At 36.6% G+C, this 23,000-nt stretch overlaps 1 protein-coding gene across 1 annotated transcript; it reads right to left on the bottom strand.

Annotated features, from left to right (window-relative positions):
• Positions 1–1,451: 1,451 nt before the first annotated feature.
• LOC140163649 (hydroxysteroid 11-beta-dehydrogenase 1-like protein B) lies at positions 1,452–22,460 on the bottom strand. Its single transcript, XM_072186964.1, has 6 exons — positions 22,423–22,460; positions 21,273–21,324; positions 20,381–20,560; positions 17,061–17,361; positions 7,212–7,340; positions 1,452–1,696 (listed from the first exon to the last, which is right to left on the bottom strand). Exons 1-6 carry the CDS (start codon positions 22,458–22,460, stop codon positions 1,452–1,454), a joined length of 945 nt encoding a protein of 314 aa, XP_072043065.1.
• Between the last annotated feature and the right edge of the window lie 540 nt (positions 22,461–23,000).

The following is a 23,000-nucleotide window of genomic DNA, read 5'->3' on the forward strand; positions in this document are numbered from 1 at the left end:
TGATGTAGCCAAACCTCATCCATGGACAGAGTGAAAAACGGGTACATTTCTTAAAGAGAGCATATCTTCAAAAATTTTAAGCCGATTGAAATAATTGTTTTGGTTTATTAAAGCTAACGATTTAAGATTTCTTTACATACCCAAATGCATTTGATCAACTTTTCATAAAATAGGAGAAAAAGAGGGCGCAATGAGGGTTCTGTTTTTATTGGGACACCCTGTATCATAATAGTTAAAACTTTTGTATAGTTTTACCACCTCTTTAGTGAAAAGCAAGTATAAAAGAAACTTCTGTTTTGCTTTATATTTACGGAAATTAAGTCCACTTCAGAAAACATCTTATGACGCAGGTTGCTACACATTTAAATGTAAATTTTATCACTGTTACAGTATAGATAAAGACTTTTAGAGCTTCAAGCTTGATTCCTTCTTTGGTGAAAATGCGTGTTTAATGCGAATGTAAATACAATGAAGTTGTCAAATTTTGCTATTGTTACCATACAGATAAAGATTTTAGAGCGCTTTTAGAGCTTGGTTCCTACTTAAGTGAAAACGTGCTAACCATTCATTGTAATGTAAGAATGACAATTAAACACGCATCCGCATTTATACGGTTGTTTGATGTGCTCTTTTATTAAATCTTTCAACAATAATGTTCAATTCTAGACCGGGACAATACCAACATGTATCACACAGTAATATAGATATATATGTTTAACATTGATTTTCGTTTCTTTATCACTTTATTTATCCTTTTCTGCATTTTTATGGCACTTTTTATTCTATAAACTGTATATTTATGTGCAAATTGAGGGCGCTATTTACATATATTTTAAATTGAATTTAGTCAAATATTAGTTACTTCTTACATATCATGATAAAAAGTTGTTTAAAAATTGCCTTGCTATTTATTGTTCTTTTTCTGATGTTTTAATCACATTATACCAGTGTTTATCCCTTGTAAAGATGAAAACACGATTTAAGATAAATAGCGCCATCAGTGTTCACCTTTTCTTAAAAATGACGTAGTTTTACATGTCATCAAACGATAATAGTAATCGATTGTCCAATGTAAATTTATTACCACGTGATAATATTAATCCAATGAGCGATCGAATTGTGGGGGAATGGGGTTGGAAAAAAAATCGTGAAATATAGTAAATGCAGTCCCTTTTGGCGACAGAATAAGGTTATGGTAAAAGGCGGGCGAAGCAGCGAAAATTGAAGCTAAACTGATGAAATATGGTGCAAAAGTGGAATAAATGCGCGCGAAAATTTGAGATCTACGTCTATGCTGCTGTTCTGAAAATGGGATGAACAAACTTTCTAGCCTTCATTTTTCAGTAGTTCACCAACATAACATAATGTTTGTGTACTTGTTTGTCTTTAAAGAAAACATTACTTTTAAAGAACTGAGTAGGGACATAATAAGTCATAAAGTGACTTGGCATTCATGCTAAATTTTCAAGAGCACCTTCTTTATATGTTGATTTGGTTAATGTTTCAAGAACATTGGGAACAAAATCTCGAACCATCAGTGGAGGTCTTGTCATGATCCATGGAAAGTAAACTTCACGCTCTCTCAGGGTGGCGCCCTTCATAATCCGGTTTGCGGTGTCCGAAGCAGATGTATAAAACATTTCTGAGCGTAATACGTGCTTGGAGTATTCAACTGCAGTTGTTGTATTAATACTTCCTGAGGAAGAAACAGAAAAGACGATAAAATATTGTATTTTTTAAATTAAAAATGTAAAGAAGAAGACCTTTTCTCATGTTCAGCATGTTGGTTTCAATCAAATCAATCGCTTGATCAAATCGATCGATCGACCGACAATTTGTTTAATCAGGCAATCAATTTATCAGTAAATCAGTCAATAAATAAATTAACCAGACTTCTCATTCAATCAACCAGTCTATCAAATAAGCAATATATCAATGTCAGTCAAAGGTATTATGATGTTTTCTAGTACATATTTTGATTATTAAGGTTAAACAATGGATTTTTCAATGCTTGATTCCAGAGGGGCGTAAGTTAATAATAGAAACAGCCATGCAGAAAAAAATGAACTCAAGCGTACTTGGTGTACACGTGCACAATGACCACGAACCTATGAAACCGTGGCACGTGAGTCATCCTATGTTGCAAGGATAGGGGCAACCATGATAGCTTTTAGGAGCTGCCGGGGGGCAGCCGGTTTTCTGCAATTTTCCTATGGTATTTTCTAAATTTTTTAAATATTAGCCTTAGATGATATCTGTCGTGAAATAAATCAATGCTGCTATAGGCTATAATAGGCCTAGTAGACCTACCCTGATTATGCAATATATACAACAATAACTAAAACAACAAATATCTAATTTGTAAAAAATATTCATAGGCCTTTATAGGCCGCGCCTATGATTATAGTAGTAGGCCTATTCCTGAATTATATAATAATAATAATAATAATAATAAATAATAATAAAACGGCAAAAACAATCAATCACTGCAGTCAGAAAGAAAGAAATGAACAAGAAAGAAGACAGAAAAAGAGAAAAGTAAGAAAAAAAATGAAAATAATAGAAGTGGACCACGCAGGGACTCGAACCCGTACTAGGTGTCTAGCTCAAAACTATTACATAGTCGAGAAAAGTATATATGAGTACAGCGCGCTAATCGATTGTGCCACGGAGCTAGGCTTACGAAAGTTGATGGTCTCAAACTGACTATAATATGCAATAGTGCAAACAGGCTGTTATAAACAAGCGCATTGCCCCCGCAAAGTTGGACGCATCGATGACGAAAATACTCGTTTTTTGCAAAAGTAGCTTTAATTTGTAATGAAAATCAAATGGTATAGTAATCGACAGACAGTTGAGAAATAATGTAGGTAGTTAGATGTCGAAATTAACGTTCCACAATCAAGATATCGATAATGTAACAAAAGAGTTTTTTCTCATGCAAGATTCTCGAAACTGTTCCCCCAAAACGGGCTTTTAAAATTTAATCGGTACTGTATTGTGTTCTGTTAAATGGCAACATTATTTCTTTGATCGATTTGTAGTACTCGGCGTGGTTTTATACAGGGCGCACATTTGAAAAAAAAAACCGACATGGAACACGTTTTTGATCTTGTGAACATGGTGCGTAAAAAGGATTTAAACGAAGGATTACCAAATTTATTCTAAAAATTTGTATACACACACAAAAATAATGTTAAGCTACATCCAATGCACAAACATTGCACTCGCTGCGATATTTGATTACTGAGAAAACTCTGTCTTAGAGAACAACTTTATACGTCTTTTCACTCATAACCGGACCCAGACGTATACGTCAGGATATTTATCGAGTTGGAGAAATACATACATTCCGTTAGGCCTACAGCTGAACAGCACATATCTTGCAAAAGTTTCAAACAGTATAAACTGGTCTAATTTCGGCATATCTCACATAATATTCTAAAAAAATAACATTCACTTTCTTCACGTTTTGTTATTATCATTATACAGGAACACACTTTTCACACATTGGATATTCAACTGACCAAGTTGTTTTATCTTATAATTGCGTTCAGTTTTATTATCTAAATAAACACGTTTATACCACATCTTTAGACTTATAGACTTGCAGGGTTCCTATGAGCGTGTTTATAGTGAGCCAGATTATCCGGTATTTAACGTATAAGTACATCTTATACGGTATTGGTCGCCACTATAAACAGACCAATAGCGCTATTTGCCGCACATATTATACGGGACTGATATCCTTCGAAATCGATGGATATTGCAATTCCGTATACGGCCACTATAAACAGACAGGGATTAACGATACCGTTATTCAAGGAAGTGGAGCAGGGTCATATAACTCTCCGAGTTCATATTTGTCACTGTAATAACACATCACCTACAAATATGGTACGGTACTGTAGCAATAATGTTAAAAAGTAGGCCGGTATCGTTTCGACGGCACACTATTTGAAACTGGCACCATATTTGTGTCTCCCACATTGCATTGCGGTGACCTCGAACACGCTGAGTTCAACCACCTCGGATTCAGAATAGCGCTATTGGTTGCCACTATAAACAGCCCAGATAACGGATAGGTCACATTCCAGCCTAATCCCATATGCATATAAGGATACCGTATAAATACCGTACATCACTATAAACACGCTCTATGATAGGCTACTTACAAAGACCTTTGATGGCTTTCTCGTCTTTTGCTAATCACCTGGTCTGGATCGATTGTAAATGGCTTTTAAATATATTTTAAGAAGCAGAAATCACAGATGATGGTTCAAAAAGATATCTATTTGTAATAGTCGGAGGATAATTTGGACTCTAGGGCTTGGAAAAAATTGGAATTTTTACTGACGAATGCTTTAACTTCCATTTTTAATTTCTTTTATTTAATCAAACAACCAGACTACTGTCGGAAACATGGTAATGTTTTTTAATCTTGCATTAAGGGATCCGGAATGAGCGTTTTGAGCGTTTCGAAGGTATTTTTGTGGGACATGAGAGCACATCAGACATATCGAATTGCATTCTGAATACGAAGAATGTCTTTCTGATATCAGATAATTTTCATTTTTTGAAATATTCACGATATAATACAAATTTTATGAGAAATTATTAAAATTTGATATTTTTCAAGTTTTTGATATATAACATTCCTCGAAGTAAATTTTATAAATCTAATGATATATTCTTAAAGTTTATGTAGGTGAGAGGAAAAGCTGACGATCAATTGAAAATTTTGACCTTTCATATTGAAATTATGGATTTTTGTCCCAAAAAGACCTTATTTATATTGGTGTTTTGGGAAAACAAATCCATATCTTCAATACGAAAGGTCAAATTTTCAATTGAATATATGAATACAAAAGCCACCTAAGTCCATACTTTGGCCAAATTGAGTTAAGCATGGGAAATTGTTGCTATACATAGGCCTGTTATATGCATGAAAGAACAACTCAAATTCATCCTCTGTGTCTATTGGGCATGTGAAAAATAGCATGTATGAAAGAATCACCCAATTCCATGATTTGAGTCTTGTAACACATTGATTGAAATCCAGTATGTATAAAAGTCCACTTGTAACACATTCATTGCTGGAGAATGACTTTTGAACAAAAAATGGGTTTAATAAAGGAAAGTGTGTGGTTTATATTACATGGCAGAATGCTTATCAACATTATACATACCTGTGTGCTTTATTTTGTATTATCTTACTAGTGGTAATCTCATTCTAACATTGTTGTCTTTGTATATGATTCAAAAAACCTCAAAGTCCAAAATTTAAAATGAACCCCACGAAGTCCCTGAAATGCTAATCGTCATACCTAATACAGGTTAATCCACTCATTTGCACGTAAAACTTACCATATTGACCAGGTAAATCTAACTGAAGGAATTAAAATGATACACAGGTTTTTCTTTCAAAATAACTTAGCATGGACTTAGGTGGCTTTTGTATTCATGTATTCAATTAATCGTCGGCTTTTCATCCCACCTACATACACTTTAAGTACACATCATCATATTTATAATGTTTACTTAGAGTACTGTTAAATATCAACAATATCAATTTTTAATCATTTGCCATAAAATGTGTATTACATTGCGAATTTAAAAAAATCAAAATTATTTGATATCAGAATGACATTCTTCTTATTCAGAATGCAATTCGATATGTCTGATGTGCTCTAATGTCCCACAATAAATACTGTCCAAACGTTCATACCCCACCCCTTCATGCGTTATACACACCACGGCAGGTTGTTTGAGGATTTATGGTCAAAACATTGTGTCGCAGGTGAAATATTTTTTTTTTTTAATGTTGCTCATTCTTAACCAGACGTATTTGAAGTAACAATCTATACTGATACAAGCAGCGAAAACTTAAATGCCATGGCCTACTTTGAGTTTTTAAAATACCATCGAAATATATAGTAAGGTTTCGTGAAACCTACGTTACCCCGATAATATGTTAGTTTAGTCGTTGCAAACACTGAAATTGAACCAAAGTATCCTTAAATTTACGGTTTATCATGCAAGTTATATACGTTAGTAATGTTTTCAGTGCCACCAGATTTATGTATTTGAGAAAGAAATCCTAGGAAATTCGAAAATCATTTTTAGGAAATGTAACATACGTTACCATAAAGTGCAAAAAAATGACTGTAAACTGAAAATGTAACCTATGTGACAGAAACATACGTTACCATTAATTTTAAAACCCTAATAAAATTTACTAAAACCGCGCCCGATTACCCGTGTATTGTTTTCTTATAACGCCACCATGCCTTATAAGTACCCAGGAAGGGCAAGCCAGAAAATAGGCTCAATGAAAAGTATCCTAATTGTAAGTTTCATCTAAATTTTCAATTCATTTTCAAAACCATTTTGGGGCAATCAATTCCCTTTAACAAAATGTGTTTTTTTTAAACTAAAAGGCAACATTGCATTGTTTTATGCCAAAACAATGACTTTTTGCATTGTCAACAAAAGGGCTTGAATGTAAATTGATGTAAAAATAAAAGTCATATTTTCCAGAATGAAACTTAAAAGGACTGCCTTTGATTTATGAATAAAAAGGAGTAGTTTAGAGATACTTTATTTTTGCCGATTTTTGAATTCCAAGTACTGCCGATTTATCGATTTTAACCCTCTAGACCAATATTATTAGACATACATATGTTGAAGAGCTTGTTAAGTCCACAAACACATGTTTCTGATTTACCTGTGCGATATTGCAATCGGTTGTGATGCTATAGGTTTAGTGATTTCAGTTGAATGCACCATTACAAAGCAAACAGTGGATGGATGCACAGTAACAATACTGTGTGAGGCCTTTGTTTCCCAAATGAGAACAATAGTCTGCATATTGTTAAATGGCTTGTTGATGGTACAACTCATTGTTGCTAATGTCAAACTTGTCAAAGTAGTTGTGATTTTATCACACGAGTAAACGAGACATATGTGGTTGTGGACTTAACATGGTTTGGAAACAAGCTATTCATAATTATATAGCTACAATAATCGTAGGATAGAAGGGTAACTGAAAATGTGCAGGTCTCAACAAGAGACAAATATAAACTATACAACTACACCCCCAATATCCAAACACCCTATCCATTCAAGTGAATGATCCTAACTTACATTACCTATTTTGCTTACAGTCTGTATGAAACTAATCAAATATGTTCAGTTATTTTAGAGCTTACCTATTATGCACAGAGTCACTGATATATCCATGTTTTGCATTACAAACTCTTGACGCAATGCACTGAAGAATCCATCTAATGCAAACTTGGATGCACTGTAGGCTGAAAGTAATGGAAGCGCCACTTTACCTAGAAAAAAACCCACAAACAATTCATTCATCTTTTTTTATTTGTTCCATTTATAAATTACTTCAATGTGTGAGGAGTACCTTGGGGAACCTCCAACCGGTTATGTAAGATGGAAACTCATAAACTACTATACTGTATTCATGCCAGAGCGAAACGTTATAATGACGACATTCGACGATTCCACCATCTCGGGGAGGGTTTACTGTAAAACTGCCTCATAATCAAGTCGCTAGCCATTTGCAATTTGACTAATATAATAAATGAATCGTTTTTTATTGTATAAGTACTATCATTTCAGTTCATTGACAAAAACTACATTATATCATGATTACAGTGACTTTAGCAGTGTGATAGTTTTTATTATATCACTCATACATAAATTCTAGACAGTTTATTGGTTGATTACCATTTATCATTTTTACCATCACCCTCTCCGTGTGATAGTATTTACTATCATAGTGCTCTGCCGTAGTGCGCCTGCGCCAAGCCGTGCGCTGACTCTTGGACTCGCCGATTTAGTTATGGGGTGGACCCCAAAATGTGAAGTGACCTTGACCTAAGGCGTCGACACGGGTGGATCACTCTGCCTTGCCATCTGTGTCATGATGCTTTGCCAGGTTGTTCTTTGTGTTGCTAGCCTTCCAGCTTCCACCAGGGATGTCAAATTAATGGTTGAGGAGTCTGTCTTGATGCAATCCGTCCATCTCTTTGCGGGTCTTCCTTTTGGTCGTTGTGGAAGTATGCTTGCTTCCAGGAGGATTTTTGGATACCTTGTGTTTGGCATTCTTTGGATGTGTCCAAAGAATCGCAGTCGTTTCTGAGTTACTCTGTTTAAGATGGTGTGGTTCATATCTAGTGACTGACGGATGGTTGAGTTTCTAATTTTGTCTAGTCGAGATACTCCCAGGATATTTCTCAGACACATCACCTCAAAGACAAGCAGACGATTCTCATCTTCCTTTTTCAAGGTCCAGGTTTCTGCCCCATATAGCAGGATGGCGAGAACCAGTACTTTATACAGTTCAACTTTGGTTGAGCGGCGAATATCCTTTGCATTCCAGATTGGCTGTAGTCTTTGAACCGCACCTAGCGCTTTTCCAATTCTGTGTTTGACATCCTCCTTACATGTTCCTTTGCCAGATATTTTGCCCCGAGGTAGATGAACTCATTTACTTGATTTAGATTTTGTCCATTAATATTGATGTTGAGCTGGATTTCTTGTCTACTAATAACTTGAATTTGTACGGCTCCAATTGACTAGACGCGAGTGGGTCGTGAAAATAGTCAGTGGCGTAGCTAAATTTTGAAAATCCAAGAAGAAAATTGCCAAAAAAAACCCGGCTTGTTCCCTCTCAATCAGACTCGGTTCCCCCAATCATGGTCGGTGAACTTCGTTGACTTGGGGATGATTTGAAATGACAGTCAATTATGAATGTTTGTTATTTATTTATTACCAGCAATGTGGAAAAAGAGACACATGTAGAACCGAACAAGGAGCAGAGTTCAACAAACCATAACCCCGCTTCTGGATATCGTTTGAAGTCAAATGATATACCATTTTAAAGCTTATGATATATATATATTTTCTAAGCACGAAATAACACTAAATTGACCGGGCCGACTCTACAGCTGATTCATGCTGTACGGTTACATATTATCATTGTTTCATGAACAAAATATTTTGTTCAACAGCATGTGGGTCTGACATTGACCCCCTCTGAAGTTGAAACTAAATGTAAATATTTCTGCTGTTGCTCACTTATGACCAGCCGGTTATTAGACTACCGTAAAATTCCGTCTACAAGCATATACAAGGTGTCCCATAAAAAGGTTACATGTAGAAAATGAACCGCATTTTGTAATGGTACAACAAAACAATGTCATTTTTTTAGATATTATTTATTCATCCGTCTTGTAACTGTTTGCTAAGTTTCAATTCCGTATCGTAAAAGCAACTTAACTTATGAGCGCAAGATGACAGGGGTGTCAAAAGTGGCTAACCATCAAAATAGCGCACAACGAAAGTTGAACACCCGCACACATTTTTAAAGATTTTTTCTGTATTATTTTTTATGTTTCTCTTTTTTTTTCATTGCTGAACTTATTGCACAAAAGAAACATATTGAAAAATGTAATATTGTACACTGAAAATAAATCAGTTTTTAGAGCTTCTTGACTCTTGATGGTAACAAATAAAGGAAGATGGTCATTAGAGAAGAATCTTTTGCATTTAGGCCTTATTTGGATTTTGTTGACTTGAAATCGTTGCTGTTTGTGTTTACATTTCTGACTAAACTCTTGAAATAAAACTGAACAGGTTTTATTGTTTGTTTATTAGAATAAAATACTGCATCTGCCATGTTATGGCTGGGCCTACTCAAGTGCCCCGCCAAATGCACGGTGGCTGTGACGGTGGTATAATGAACCTCGTGTTGCATTATGTCGTGTAAAGAGCATGCTCAGGAATTTGTGGAATGCGGACCAAGTACGTAGGTTGTGAACTTGACATTCACAGGGGTACTAGTAGAGGGTACATAGATTATGTCATGAAAAGGATATATATATTTGTTAACATTAACTTAGATTGTTTTCAAAAATCTACATGTAACCTTTTTTTGGGACACCCGGTATATGCCTCTAAACGAGGTTTTTTTGACACAAGAGACAAGAGGCAGACACTCTAAGCAAAAACGTTATTTGGAGTTTGAACAACTATATTACTGATAAAGGCGGCTGTACAAACATGTATATTTGTAAGACCAATCTATTGCAATGTTTTTGAGAAGGGTATTGGCCTTTCATACTTATATCTTTCGTTAAAAAAACCCTCGTTTAGAGGCATATGCTTCTAGACGGAATTCTACGGTATGTCATAAGAAGGTCGTAACTGATTTAGTTGCTGAGATATTGCCCTGTAAAAAGTTTACTTTGTAAAGTGGCCTGCTATTAGCTAAATTCAGCTCAACATGCTCTAGGTCACGAAATTTTCGGCAAAAAATGGAATTTGACTCTTTCTTATGACCTGACCAATTAAAGGGGTACAAAAGGTACCCACGACCGATGGTAGAACACCATCCAAGAGGTCGCATGTACATTAATTCTGTTTTTAAATAGCATGGAATGACCCGTTTTCAAATTGAGCGCGATCTCGGACCCCAGCAAAACTTATGTTGTGACTCCTGGATTTATTTTGACTATCATGGTTCAATAAACATACAAGCACCTTTGTTTTAGTTTTAGTACTTGTATACAATGACCATAACGACACATGGACTCTTTGTGTCATTTCATGATATTTTTTCCAAGGTAGTCATAATGAGTTGGGTCACATTGGGTAAACGGTGAGTACATTAGTGAATTACCTATTTTCTGTTGTGCGTATATGTTAACTGATATCTGCATATAAGTCTAAGGTAAAATGATTTCTAAGATTGTAAGCGTTTTAAGGAGTTAAGTGCATTTTTGGAAATTTTGTCGCCATCTTGGTTCAGTTTTCGCTCAAAATGTAAGCTAGGCGGTTGAGACTTACCTCTCCTAGCCACCCTGGTCTGTCCGTCACCTACTGAACAAGTCAGTCGGCTCACAACCCCCGCCACTTGAAGGTAGACCAGGACGTTTACCCATTATCTCACAAGTCGGTTGTCCCCTCACACTGCATGCGACACCACTGGCTAATCTATCTAGTCTATCTAAATGCTACATGCAAAATGCTACCAGGGACAGTCTCCTCCTTGTATGGTCCACCATAACAAGTATGACAAGAGACTACAGGCTTTGTAGAGGTGAAGTATATCACGGCAAAACATGGTGTTATGTTGATGAAAAAATGTATTTCCTACCTTAAATAGTATTTTAGTAATAGAATTTATGCATGAGTGATATAAAACAAATATTAACTGTCTTAAATTCGTGTAATGGTCGAAATATAATCACTCGGTGAAAGATGTATTGTTCCATTCCGCTTCGGGCATAGTCATGGCTTTGACATCACCTCGGGCCTATAATTTTAACTGTGACCCTCATAGCAGTCAATATTTGTATACTATCACACTTATAGGCATGTAATATTTGTATAATGGCTCATCGCTGGTAAATGGAATATTAACCCATCTAACTCGATGTAGCTTTGATGACAGGAAAAAGGCCACTCGTGAAAAAAGTTTTTGAACGTCACTGAGTATAGCTGTACACTCTAGTTATAGTTGTTTCCATCCCGTAAGCTATAGGGAGGGGCAACTTTTTTGATGACGTCACGAATGGCGAAATACGAAATCACGCCACTTACAGACATTTTATATGTGTGGTGGGAAAGAGGGTGTCGGGCGTCATTTGCCTGTGGTATTAAAACTTACAGACTCATTTTAAGCACACCGTGATTGCTCTTAATGGTATAGAACTGCGTCTTTATAAGTTTCTTATGTGAGCGAGTGATGCCAATTAAAAGTGAACCAACTGGATATACAGTAACATCTTGTGACGTAATACGTTCCCGCACCGTGTCCACCAACGAAAAACTAATCACGTAGAGTAATTAGAGTCACGCGGTAGCCGTGACCAGAAAGTTTAAAAAAAAAGACTGATAAAGAAGACTAATAACAGATGCTCCCGCGAGACTATATTTACACGTAACATTAAAACACTTGACTTCTATTGTTCGATGTTATTTTTCGCTGGGTACAAAATGTATCTAAAACCATGCTAAATGTATATTTACAGTCCCAGGTGTAATATCGTGACAACTCATTAATTCCAAAAGGGCCACCAATCCTACAGTCAATCATTGTTCGTAATAAACAAATATTTTTGCTTCCATTTCACGCGGTATTTCATAGCGAAAATTAGTTGCAAATCATACTGATCCAGAATTTTTGGACACTGCTACAGGTCTACCTGGTTATCACATTCACACTACTTTTTCAGATTCACTTCCAAATATACCCTAGCAGTTTCCTGGATACCCTACATACAAATTCTGAGCCCCATTCGCCAAAAAATCAAGTTTTTCACAATTCTGTTGTTCTTATCGGACGACGCATCCATTTATATAATAAATGCTGTATTTCGACACAGTATTTTACAGCAGATGTCCGTGGCCTAATGGTTAGTGCGCTTGACTCCAGATACGCTATCCCGAGTTCGAAACCCGGTGACCAACTGATTTTTTTTTCAATGTTTTATTAAACAATTTATTGTCATTAATCAAGGATAACATAATTTTAAACATCCAGTGCTATTGTTATATTATTTTTTTTTATTAAAGCAAGTTGTTTGATTCTCATGGAAATTGTTTTTTGTGTTAAGGGCCTATTTAAAAACACAGCATAATGTGATACAACACCATCAAGGATCAAAAGAAATCTGAATAACACAAGAAACCAGACCAGGTATTATAGGGTATGCAATACGACGCTACTCATTGTTATTACACAGCCGTGACGTTAGTCACGGCTGTGTCTTTTTTCTTACAGGTTCTTTCTTTCTTTCTTTCTTTCTTTCTTTCTTCTGTCAACCATTACATTTGCTCTAGCACTCACACGCTTACATCGATTTTGACTTAACTTGGTCACAATGATCATTGACCGTGCCCCTACATGTCACATGAAACTTGTGGTGTCAAAGGTCACGTAGAGGTCATAGTGGTCAAAAACGCGATTTCAACTAAAAACGCATCTTTTCCCGCAACGTACGTATGACAGCGACGCCACTTGCACACATGAATTGTTATTACCAATGAGGTAGAAAGGATAGAGTGCCCTGCTCGCCGAATCTGTGAAGCAGGTTTGGGTCCCGGTTTGGGTGCTGTATAGATCACAAAGTTGAACAAATCATGTATTAAAACGCATTAAATTTCCCAGTATACCATTGTCTTTAGCAAAAAATTGCTGAATTATAAAGGCAAACACGCCTGAATCTGGTATTTCATCAGTGTTGCCACGCTAAACAACTCTACCACTTTACGAAATTTCGCCTTCAGTCGCCGTTCCTGTAGCGCTGCATGGCAACGGGCGAATGAACTAGATTTAGGAGCGTGCTTGCCTTTATTATTCAGCAATTTTTTGATAAAAAAATGGTACACAGTAAAGTTGAATATGCTAAAACAAGTAATTTATTTAATTTTATTAATCCATACATGCAAGAGTAAATTCAGTTTCCATTTTAGTTGTATTTGATGCTGATTTTGTTAGGTCCCTTCATTTCATAATGGCTTATTCAGTGTGTGATTGTCAATGAAACGGCAACGTACCAGCTCGAGCTCAGCGATCTATGTTTTTCTACGTCATTGGTTATTACCCAGTGTCTATGTGGTGTACACAGATTTGGGGTCAAAGGTCATTAAGGGGTCACTTCCGGTATAATACGAAAAACCTTTAAAAAATTTTATTAGCTAAGTAAAACATGGGACAGTAACGGTATGTTTACATATGATATTCAGTCACCCAATGTATATGTGGTATTTTTTTTTATTTGAGGTCAAATCTCATTAAGGGGTCACTTCCGGTATAAAAAGAAATACCTTTAAAATGCATCTTCTTCCACAGATTATGTAGGACAGTGACGCCACTTGCAGACATGCATTGTTATTACCTAGTGTCTATGGGGTGTACACAGATTTGGGGTCAAAGGTCATTAAAGGGTCACTTCCGGTATAAATCGAAATATCTTCAAAAAATTTTATTAGCTAAGAAAAACATAGGAGAGTGATGGTATGTTCACACATGAATTGTGTTTACCCAATGTATATATGGTATTTTTTTATTTGGGGTCAAAGGTCATTAAGGGGTCAATTCCGGTATAAAACGAAATACCTTTAAAATGCATCTTCTCCCACAAATTACGTAGGACAGTGATGCCACTTACACACATGCATTGTTATTACCCAGTGTGTATGGGGTGTACACAGATTTGGGGTCAAAGGTCATTAAGGGGTCACTTCCGGTATAAAACGAAATAACTTCAAAAAACTTGTATAGCACAGAGACGGTACATTCACACATGAATTGTTGTTACTCAGTGTATACGTGGTATTTTTTGGGGGGTAAAAGGTCATTAAGGGGTCACTTCCGGTCTGAGACAAAAACCTTCAAAATGCCCCTTCTGCCACAAATAGCATGGCAAAGTGATGCCACGTGCACACATATATTGACATTAGCCAATGTCTATAGGGTTTCATATATTTTGGGGTCAAAGGTCATTAAGGGGTCACAACACGGCTGTGTTTGTGGTCTTAGACCACAGCTAAGTCTAGTTCGCATTTAAATGTATTTTGTCCTACCACGGGCAAATTCGCATGATAATAGGACAATGATGATTGTGATATGTATGAATGGTTGCTGAATCGATTAAGAGACCTGACTCTCTGTCATCTTCAGCTATCGTAGAACATGACAATTGGCATACCGTCCCGGTAGGTTGATTACAAACACTCTGTAGGTGTGGAAAATTGTTCCGCTAGTATGGAAGGCCAGCAGGAAAAAAAATCCAAATAACATTTATCAAGCATATATAGTACGGAAGCGTCTATGTGACACAACTTGACAAGATAATTATCTTGCCATGTCGACATATTATCAGCATTATGTCAAAATGACGATATAAAATATCTCGCAAAGACAACTGAACAAACAAGTCAATATGGCAAGATAAATTATCATGCTAAGTCGACATACCAAAAATGGATGTCTTCTTCCCGAAATAAATTATAATGCCAAGTCAATTTAGCAACAGATTAATGTCTACATAGCAAGATATTTTGTCACGTCCAGTTGACTTAACAAACAATATAAGTCAACATGGTAAGATAAATTATCATACCAAGGAATAGTAATTTTTGACACCGTATAATTTAAATTATTGAAAAGCATCCTCGGGATGTAGAGGAGGGGGCGGCCCGAAATAAAAAGGTAAAATTAAATCTCAAAAGACCGCCGACAACTGCCGCTCAATAGGGATATCCAACTAGATTGCCCCGCAGTGCTACAAAGAACCACAAACCGCGGAATTTCGATATCCAGCTAGATTGCCCCGCAGGACTCAGGAACCACAAATCTTGAAATATGGATATCATGCAAATTAAAACCACAAACCGCGAAAAACCGCCAACAACTGCCGCTTAATAGAAATATTCAACTATATTGCCTCGCAGGGCTACAAAGAACCACAAACCGCGAAATTTGGATATCCAACTAGATTGCCCCGCAGGGCTATAAAGAACCATAAACCGCGAAATATGGATGTCCAACAAGTTTTAACTATAAATTAGCCCTCGATAGAGGGCAAAGCTTGAAGGATTAGGGAAATTATAACCACGAACCGCGAAAGTTGCCTTAACCAACAATATAAGTCAACATGGTAAGATAAGTTATCATACCAAGTAATAGTAATTGTTGACACCGTATAATTTAAATTATTGAAAAGCATCCTCGGGATGTAGAGGAGAGGGCGGCCCGAAATTAAAGGGAAAATTAAATCTCAAAAGACCACCGACAACCGCCGCTCAATAGGGATATCCAACTAGATTGCCCCGCAGGGCTACAAAGAACCACAAACCGCGAAATTTGGACATCTAGCTAGATTGCCCCGCAGGACTCAGGAACCCCAAATCTTGAAATATGGATATCCTACAAATTAAAACCACAAACCGCGAACAACTGCCAACAACTGCCGCTCAATAGAAATATCCAACTATAAAGAACCACACACCGCGAAATATGGATGTCCAACAAGTTTTAACTATAAATTAGCCCTCAATAGAGAGCAAGGCTTGAAGGATAAGGACAATTATAACCACGAACCGCGAAAGACCTCCAACAACCACCTCAATAGAGATATCCAACTATATTGCCCCGCAGGGCTACAAAGAACCACACACCGCGAAATATGGATTTCCAACAAGCTTAAACAATGAATTAGCCCCGATAGAGGACAGGGCTTGAAGAATAAAGGAATACCACGAACCGCGAAAGACCGCCAACAACCGCCGCTCAATAGAGATATCCAACTAGATTGCCTGCAGGGCTACAAAGAACCACAAACGGCGAAATTTGGATATCCAACTAGATTGCCCCAGTGCTACAAAGAACCACGTACATTTTAGTTATAGGTATAGCTACATATACTTGTATTTTTTATTGTCATAAATCAAGGATAATATTATTCAAACTTCTATTTTTCGCTTTATTCGCCTTATGGAGTACTTCGTAACCGGATGACTTTTCAAGCTTGGAGCTACTCGGCTTCATTCATAAAAAGAAACGAAATCTACCAAAAAAACGTTGACAACGTAAAGAAAGCAGCAAGTTTAAAAAGCCCCACCTCGGCTCACTTTTTGAAACTTGGTCCCATTTGTAAAAGATACTGATTTAAACTTTGTCATAATTATCAACTTAAAACATTTCCAGAAGTGTTATGAATCTTTAATGTGCCGATGCGATATATTACTTAAAAGTTGTTAGCATTCTGGAACGATCAGAAAGGTTATTATGTTGTTCTTGGCCAATATCCTATATATGTTTTGTTTTATAATAATTATTAAGTTCATGATCAATGATTGAATTAAACGAATAACAAGTAGGCATGTTAATGGCAATGATGCTAAAAACACCGATTTGCTGTTGATATTCAAAATGGGACCAAGTTTCAAAAAGTGAGCCGAGGTGGGGGCTTTTTAAACTTGCTGCTTTCTTTACGTTGTCAACGTTTTTTTGGTAGATAATACATTACCGGCAACTGATGACACCACTGCCATGCTACCATTACTCTCATTCAACATTGGAGTTGCATAGGTTGCCACACTCACATAGGAACGAAAGTTGACATCTATGAAGTTTTGTAACTGTTCCATGTCTCCAGTCCAAAGCTTATAGTAAGATGTGCTTGCGACATGGTTAAGAATAAGATGGTCTATTCCGCCTAGCTTGGTTTTTGCTTCTTCAATAAGCCGCTTGGTATCGTCCAGCTTGCCCATGTCCAAAGGAATGTAATATGCATCTTGGGCGCCAAGTGCTTTACATTTGGCAACAACCTATTATAATAACAAAAATTAGCAGTACAAACTCAGAAACATAATGTGCATATTTAAGGCACCTGTAAGTCCAAACTTCATATTGAGATTTAAATAGCGCATTTGTCATATTAGCCGAAAATTGCATGATTGTTCATATTTTGCCCATGTTTGTTTGTGTAAAGCTAGGAATTTTGAAATACCGGGAGAAAATTGAACAAAATAATTTGTCGTATGTATCTTCATTTGTTCCGTTTCTAGGCCATAATTTACTGTCGAAGTGACGTAATAATCGGATGAACTACCATAGTAATAGGTACAAACAAGTTTTGATTATAATCAGTTTCAGATTAGATTTATTTGTACATATAGGCCCTTGGCCCTTTGCACTACATTATAATAATTACATATGAGGAAGGTATATAAATAACATGAAGATATAATTACATAAATTCAACCATTTCACGAAGTTTCATGGCGTGAAAAACAAATGATGAGATGACCACTGATGTCAGATGGTGTATCTGAACTCATGAGAGAAATTAATTTTTGGGGACTCGGTTCGGATCTGTACCTGAATGGATGATATTTTTGACGAATCTGATCAAAAAACTTCCAGACCATGACAAAATGATATTCATCTTCAATTTTCCCATCCTGCACATATCGCAAACCCGGTCCTCCAAATCCAATTTCAGTCTTCTACCTGTTTCAATCTTGAGAATATGACTGGAACACCTTAATTTAGCTAAAAAACGCCTATATGAGGCTAGACCTCTCCGTAGTCCACTTGCCAATTGTGCATACTCTGGCGATTGCATTTTAAAAGCTTAAAACTCTGATTCAATTAATTTGTGCACAATTGATAGATTTTCACATCTGATCTTTTCAGTCACCGTACTCCCTCTCTTTGTTAGCTTCCCAAGTGGACTACTTACTTTGGATTGCGGTTAACATGTTTAACACGGTTGTCTAAGGATGAGATTGTCGGATTTCTGGCCTACTAAAATTGGCCATGATGTAATGCATCTTTTAATGGATCTGGCCTGTGATTGGTCGCCCAGATCTCATTATGGTTTAAATCCTCTGGGCACCTGTCATTACCATTAATAACTACATGGTACACAACTACACCACCCTTTGTGTTGGCGGGAACATTAAACTCTCAGTAGGTGCATGAGCGCGTCTTGTACTTGCTTGCGGTTTAATTGGATTGGAACGATAATATAAGCCTACGTATACTTTACTTTTACTGTCACAAATATAATTATATAAACTTTTTCATAAACATTTTATACTAGTATTTTGATGCGATAAATATCAGTATAATTTCATCATATTTATCAAAAATCGACTATGGCATAGTCTAATATGAGGCGTGTTTTACATCAAAAATATATTTTTCAGGAGTCAATTGACACTTGAAAGTGCAATAAGTTCGTAACTTATCAAGTGAAGTTACATCAGAATACCAGTTTTGTTTTGCAACATCTTCAAGTCTTTATTAATAGCAATTGTTTTAGGCCTAGGTTATTATTTATGACATGTATGCACTAATATTTTGATATTCAAAATGGCCGCCAAAAATTCAAAATGGCCGCCAAATTCAACTTATTTCCTCTAAACATACAATGAGCTTTGTAAAATATAAGTTTAAGCAAGTAACATGTTAATTAATATACCCACACATGTACACAAACTCCATACTTCACTGCAAATACACACCACACCACCCCACACACCTCTATGATAACATTTTATTTTAAAATAGTTCCTGAATTTAAGATCTGCAACTTCCTCCTTAAATGTCTTCATGTCTCCACATCTGGATATGATAATAATAATTATGTTCCCGCTATAAGTTTAAATTTGATGTACCGGGGCCAGCCCATACCCATACACTATATAATCTTCACCCCGATCACCCCTAACTCGGTACCTAACTCATAACCCTGTAGGCCTACCCTGCTGAACGTACATCGTACTCTGATATCTATACCCCTTAACATGTATCCCGTAGAAGTACCCGAATGTCCTACCCTTATACCCTCCTCGGTTTACATAACCCTGTATTCTTGGTACCCCTAACCCCATCCCTGGTCAGTAGCCCTACCCATCCCTGGGACCCCTAGACCCATCCAAATATCATAATTAAATTGATTTCGGTGGCCATTTTGAATTTTTGGCGGCCATTTTAAATGTGTAAATCATTAATATTGGTGCTAATGCATGCCAACATGACAAAACTACTATAACAAGCCTAAAACAATCGCTACTGTGCCAATAAAATCACATTGTGAAAGGGCAGTTTGACAAATATTGGATATATTTTGCCAAAATTGGCGCCATTTTGAAAAACAAGATGGCTGCCTTCTGGATTTTTGTAAACATGTATAAATATGTTACTCGGGACCCAAGCAACATGCTAGGATAGGTGGCGGTGCCTTAATCCAGCGGTACCGATGTAAACATCAGGACAATCTTAGGTACACCGGTGACACAATAATTTAACTCTAGAACCACTGAGCCAAATGTTGTAACACGGACTACGAGGGGGGGGGGGTGTTGTTACAACCCCCCTAATTCTCAGTTATAAGCGTCATATACCGCATAACAATGTTTAACTATGGGTTTCCTCTATCCAGTGACTATTTTAACCTAACTAACAAGTAAAAAGTCAGTTGCTCTTTATATAATTTTACAAGAGCGAAATAAAAATCATGGACTTAAGTGTAGAACCCAATGGTGGGACTCACCCCCCTATGGTCATCTTTGATCACTGAGTTTGATGGTAGGTCCTCACCCCGGATAATGTGCTGAGTTAAAAATGTTATCACTAAAATGAGCGCAAAGGATGGCTCTACGATTGGCTTAAGTCGTTAGGGCGTAAACGCGTGCGGTTTTTGTACAATACAATAGTTATCAGAGACTTCGGCAGTTTTGGCCACTGTACATAGCATGTGCATTTCGCAAACACAGAAGTGGCTGTAGCCGGTAAGTATCGAAATACTTGTTACTAAAAAGAGCGTACTGTACCAACCTGTTGAAGAACATGCTCTCTCCTTGCTGTTATTAGAACTTTAGCACCAAGCTGTGAATACTGATATGCTAATTGCTCTCCTATTCCGCTACTTGCTCCAGTTATTATAACACGCTTCCCTCGTACTTCATCTGCACGAAATGACAATGGCAATAAAGTAAACGACTGAAGTTGGTGTAACTGTATAAATTACATTTCAAACACTCTTAACATTCATAAACATTAAAAAGATGAATTTTGTCAGAGAGTGTGATTTTAGAGGGATCAAACTTTGCATTCTGACAAACGACATGCACAATATTGCGAACTTTCAGCGACTCGACAATTGCACACGCACGTACACAACTCAGTGTTATTTTTTAATTTTCATGTAATTGACTACCAAAATTGGTTTTTATTGCCATTTCCAAGTCCCTACCTAATGTAATTTAGACAAATGAAACCCTTTAAAAACTTTCAGATATTTCAAAGGTCTAATTATGGTAAAAATATACCCCACCATATTTTAGGGATATGAAACTTGTAGGTTTTCTAATGGCTATAGGAAGAAATTCTAATTGTAAGACTGTAAACATGAATTATTAGGTTGGTTGCCTAAATTTTGGAAAAAAAACAGGAATTTTTGGAAGATGCAGCAAAGCTTCCATGTAGTTTTCATTCACTAAATGTGACGTGTCATGTCAAAAGGAGACACTTTTGGGCAGGTTATCAATTTTGAGGTTTTTACATATCTTAAATACAGAGATATTTTGCTCCACAATGCCGTTTTCCCCAATGAAATCGGACATTTCTAAGTGAAGATATTGAGTTCGTAAGTTATTGTATCATAAAATTGGAACATGAGATACCGGCTTCTACAACGCTATTTGACAATGTTGAGAGTATAAATTACCTTCACAAATGCCTCAAAATATACAAGAGGCCAGTTATATTCCGGTCTGAAACTATCAGACAATATTTTAAACGTTAAGAACATTACAAATTCGCAACAAACCCAAATTGTGAAAAAAATCACCCCGGTCAGATATTTGGCTATTTCTCCATTTACGATCCTGCCCAAAAGTGTCTCCTTTTGACATGACACGTCACAAATAAGGACGCCCAAGGACTTGAATCAAGTCTATGGAGATTGAATTGGAAATGAATCTAAATAAGTTCAGTGGCAAGTGAATTCAATTTGAATCGAATTAAAAACTGCTCTGTCAGTGGACTTTCGCGGCTGGTGGGGTGGGGTAGACAGTGTCCTCTTTATACGGCGGCCCTGTGATGTTGGTGACCCATAGTTGTCCAACTTCTGAGCACATGTGTGTTGATGCATGGTTGGTGACTTATGTAACTTGCCTCGCGATACTCGGAGTGGTATTGTAGCTTACCTTTTTTTTTAGATAGAATGGTCTAACCAGGATTGGGCTTTACTATACATTTTCTTTACTAGTCACTTGCTTGAGTTTATTTTACTCGTGGATCACTGGATCTTCTAAGGTACTGCGAGGGCTCTGATCAAGAGCTAGGAGGAAGCATGCCTAGTGGGCATTTTGCTGGAAGACTCGACTACCCCTGCAGTGCACAGTATGCCTAGTGGGTACATTAATGATAAGAAAGTCCATTATTTCGCCTAGCAAGTGAAATGTTAAATAGATTTTTAAAATGCCAAAGTTATTATGGTATAGGGGGCCTATAATTATTTTGAAAAGAAAAAAGAATTTTGGAAAGAAACAGGAATTTTTGGAAGATGCAGCAAAGCTTGAATGCAGGTTTCATTCACCTACTAAGGACGCCCAAGGATTTCAAGCAAGTCTATGGAGAATCTAATTGAAATTGAATCTAAATAAGTTTAGTGGCAAGTGAATTGAATTTGAATCGAATTGAAATCGAAAACCTGAATCAAAATAACACTAACTCACAAGGCTCATGTCAAAGATGAGGTTTTGAGAAACTTTGTCAGATTATAGAAACACTTTGTTAAAATTCAAACCACACGTTAGATAACGATGATAAGCTTACCTGAATCAAATGAATCGTAACACTGATAAGCAACATACACTGCTAGTAAAACAATAATCAGTTTAATCTTGGCCATTATGAAATATCAAAGGACAGGTTATAAAATGCAGATATAGCACTAAAATATTGTAACAGTCCTTTAAGTCGGATATAGAGCGCGGTATACCCAATCCATTCGATCGACTCTCTTTTTAACTTTTTGACTCTTGTGTAGGATAGCTTTGGACCCAATGTGGACTTCCGGGTTAAACACACTACATGTTATCTATAGAGTGAATGCTGATGCTGTACTTTATCATGTATAAGGGAGCAAACCAAAAGTACGATGACCTCCAATAAACGGACCTTTTTACAACTTTTTCGTACATGTAATAGCGAGCCGTAATAGCACACCGATGCAAATCATTTTGTCAGGAGGAGGGTCAAAAATTCCAATTTGATAAAATAATATTTTTCAAATTTAAGTATTAAGTATCAATTGACTCCATAGTTACTCGCAAATTAATATGCACACATTTTCAGTATCTAGAAATGCGGGTTGGGATTTTCAACATTTCACACTTATGTTTCAGGGAGGGGAGGGGAGGGGAGGGGAGGGGTCAGCCTCCTAACAAAA

This window comes from Amphiura filiformis, chromosome 11, assembly GCF_039555335.1.
Source record: "Amphiura filiformis chromosome 11, Afil_fr2py, whole genome shotgun sequence".
Classification (NCBI taxonomy): domain Eukaryota; kingdom Metazoa; phylum Echinodermata; class Ophiuroidea; order Amphilepidida; family Amphiuridae; genus Amphiura; species Amphiura filiformis.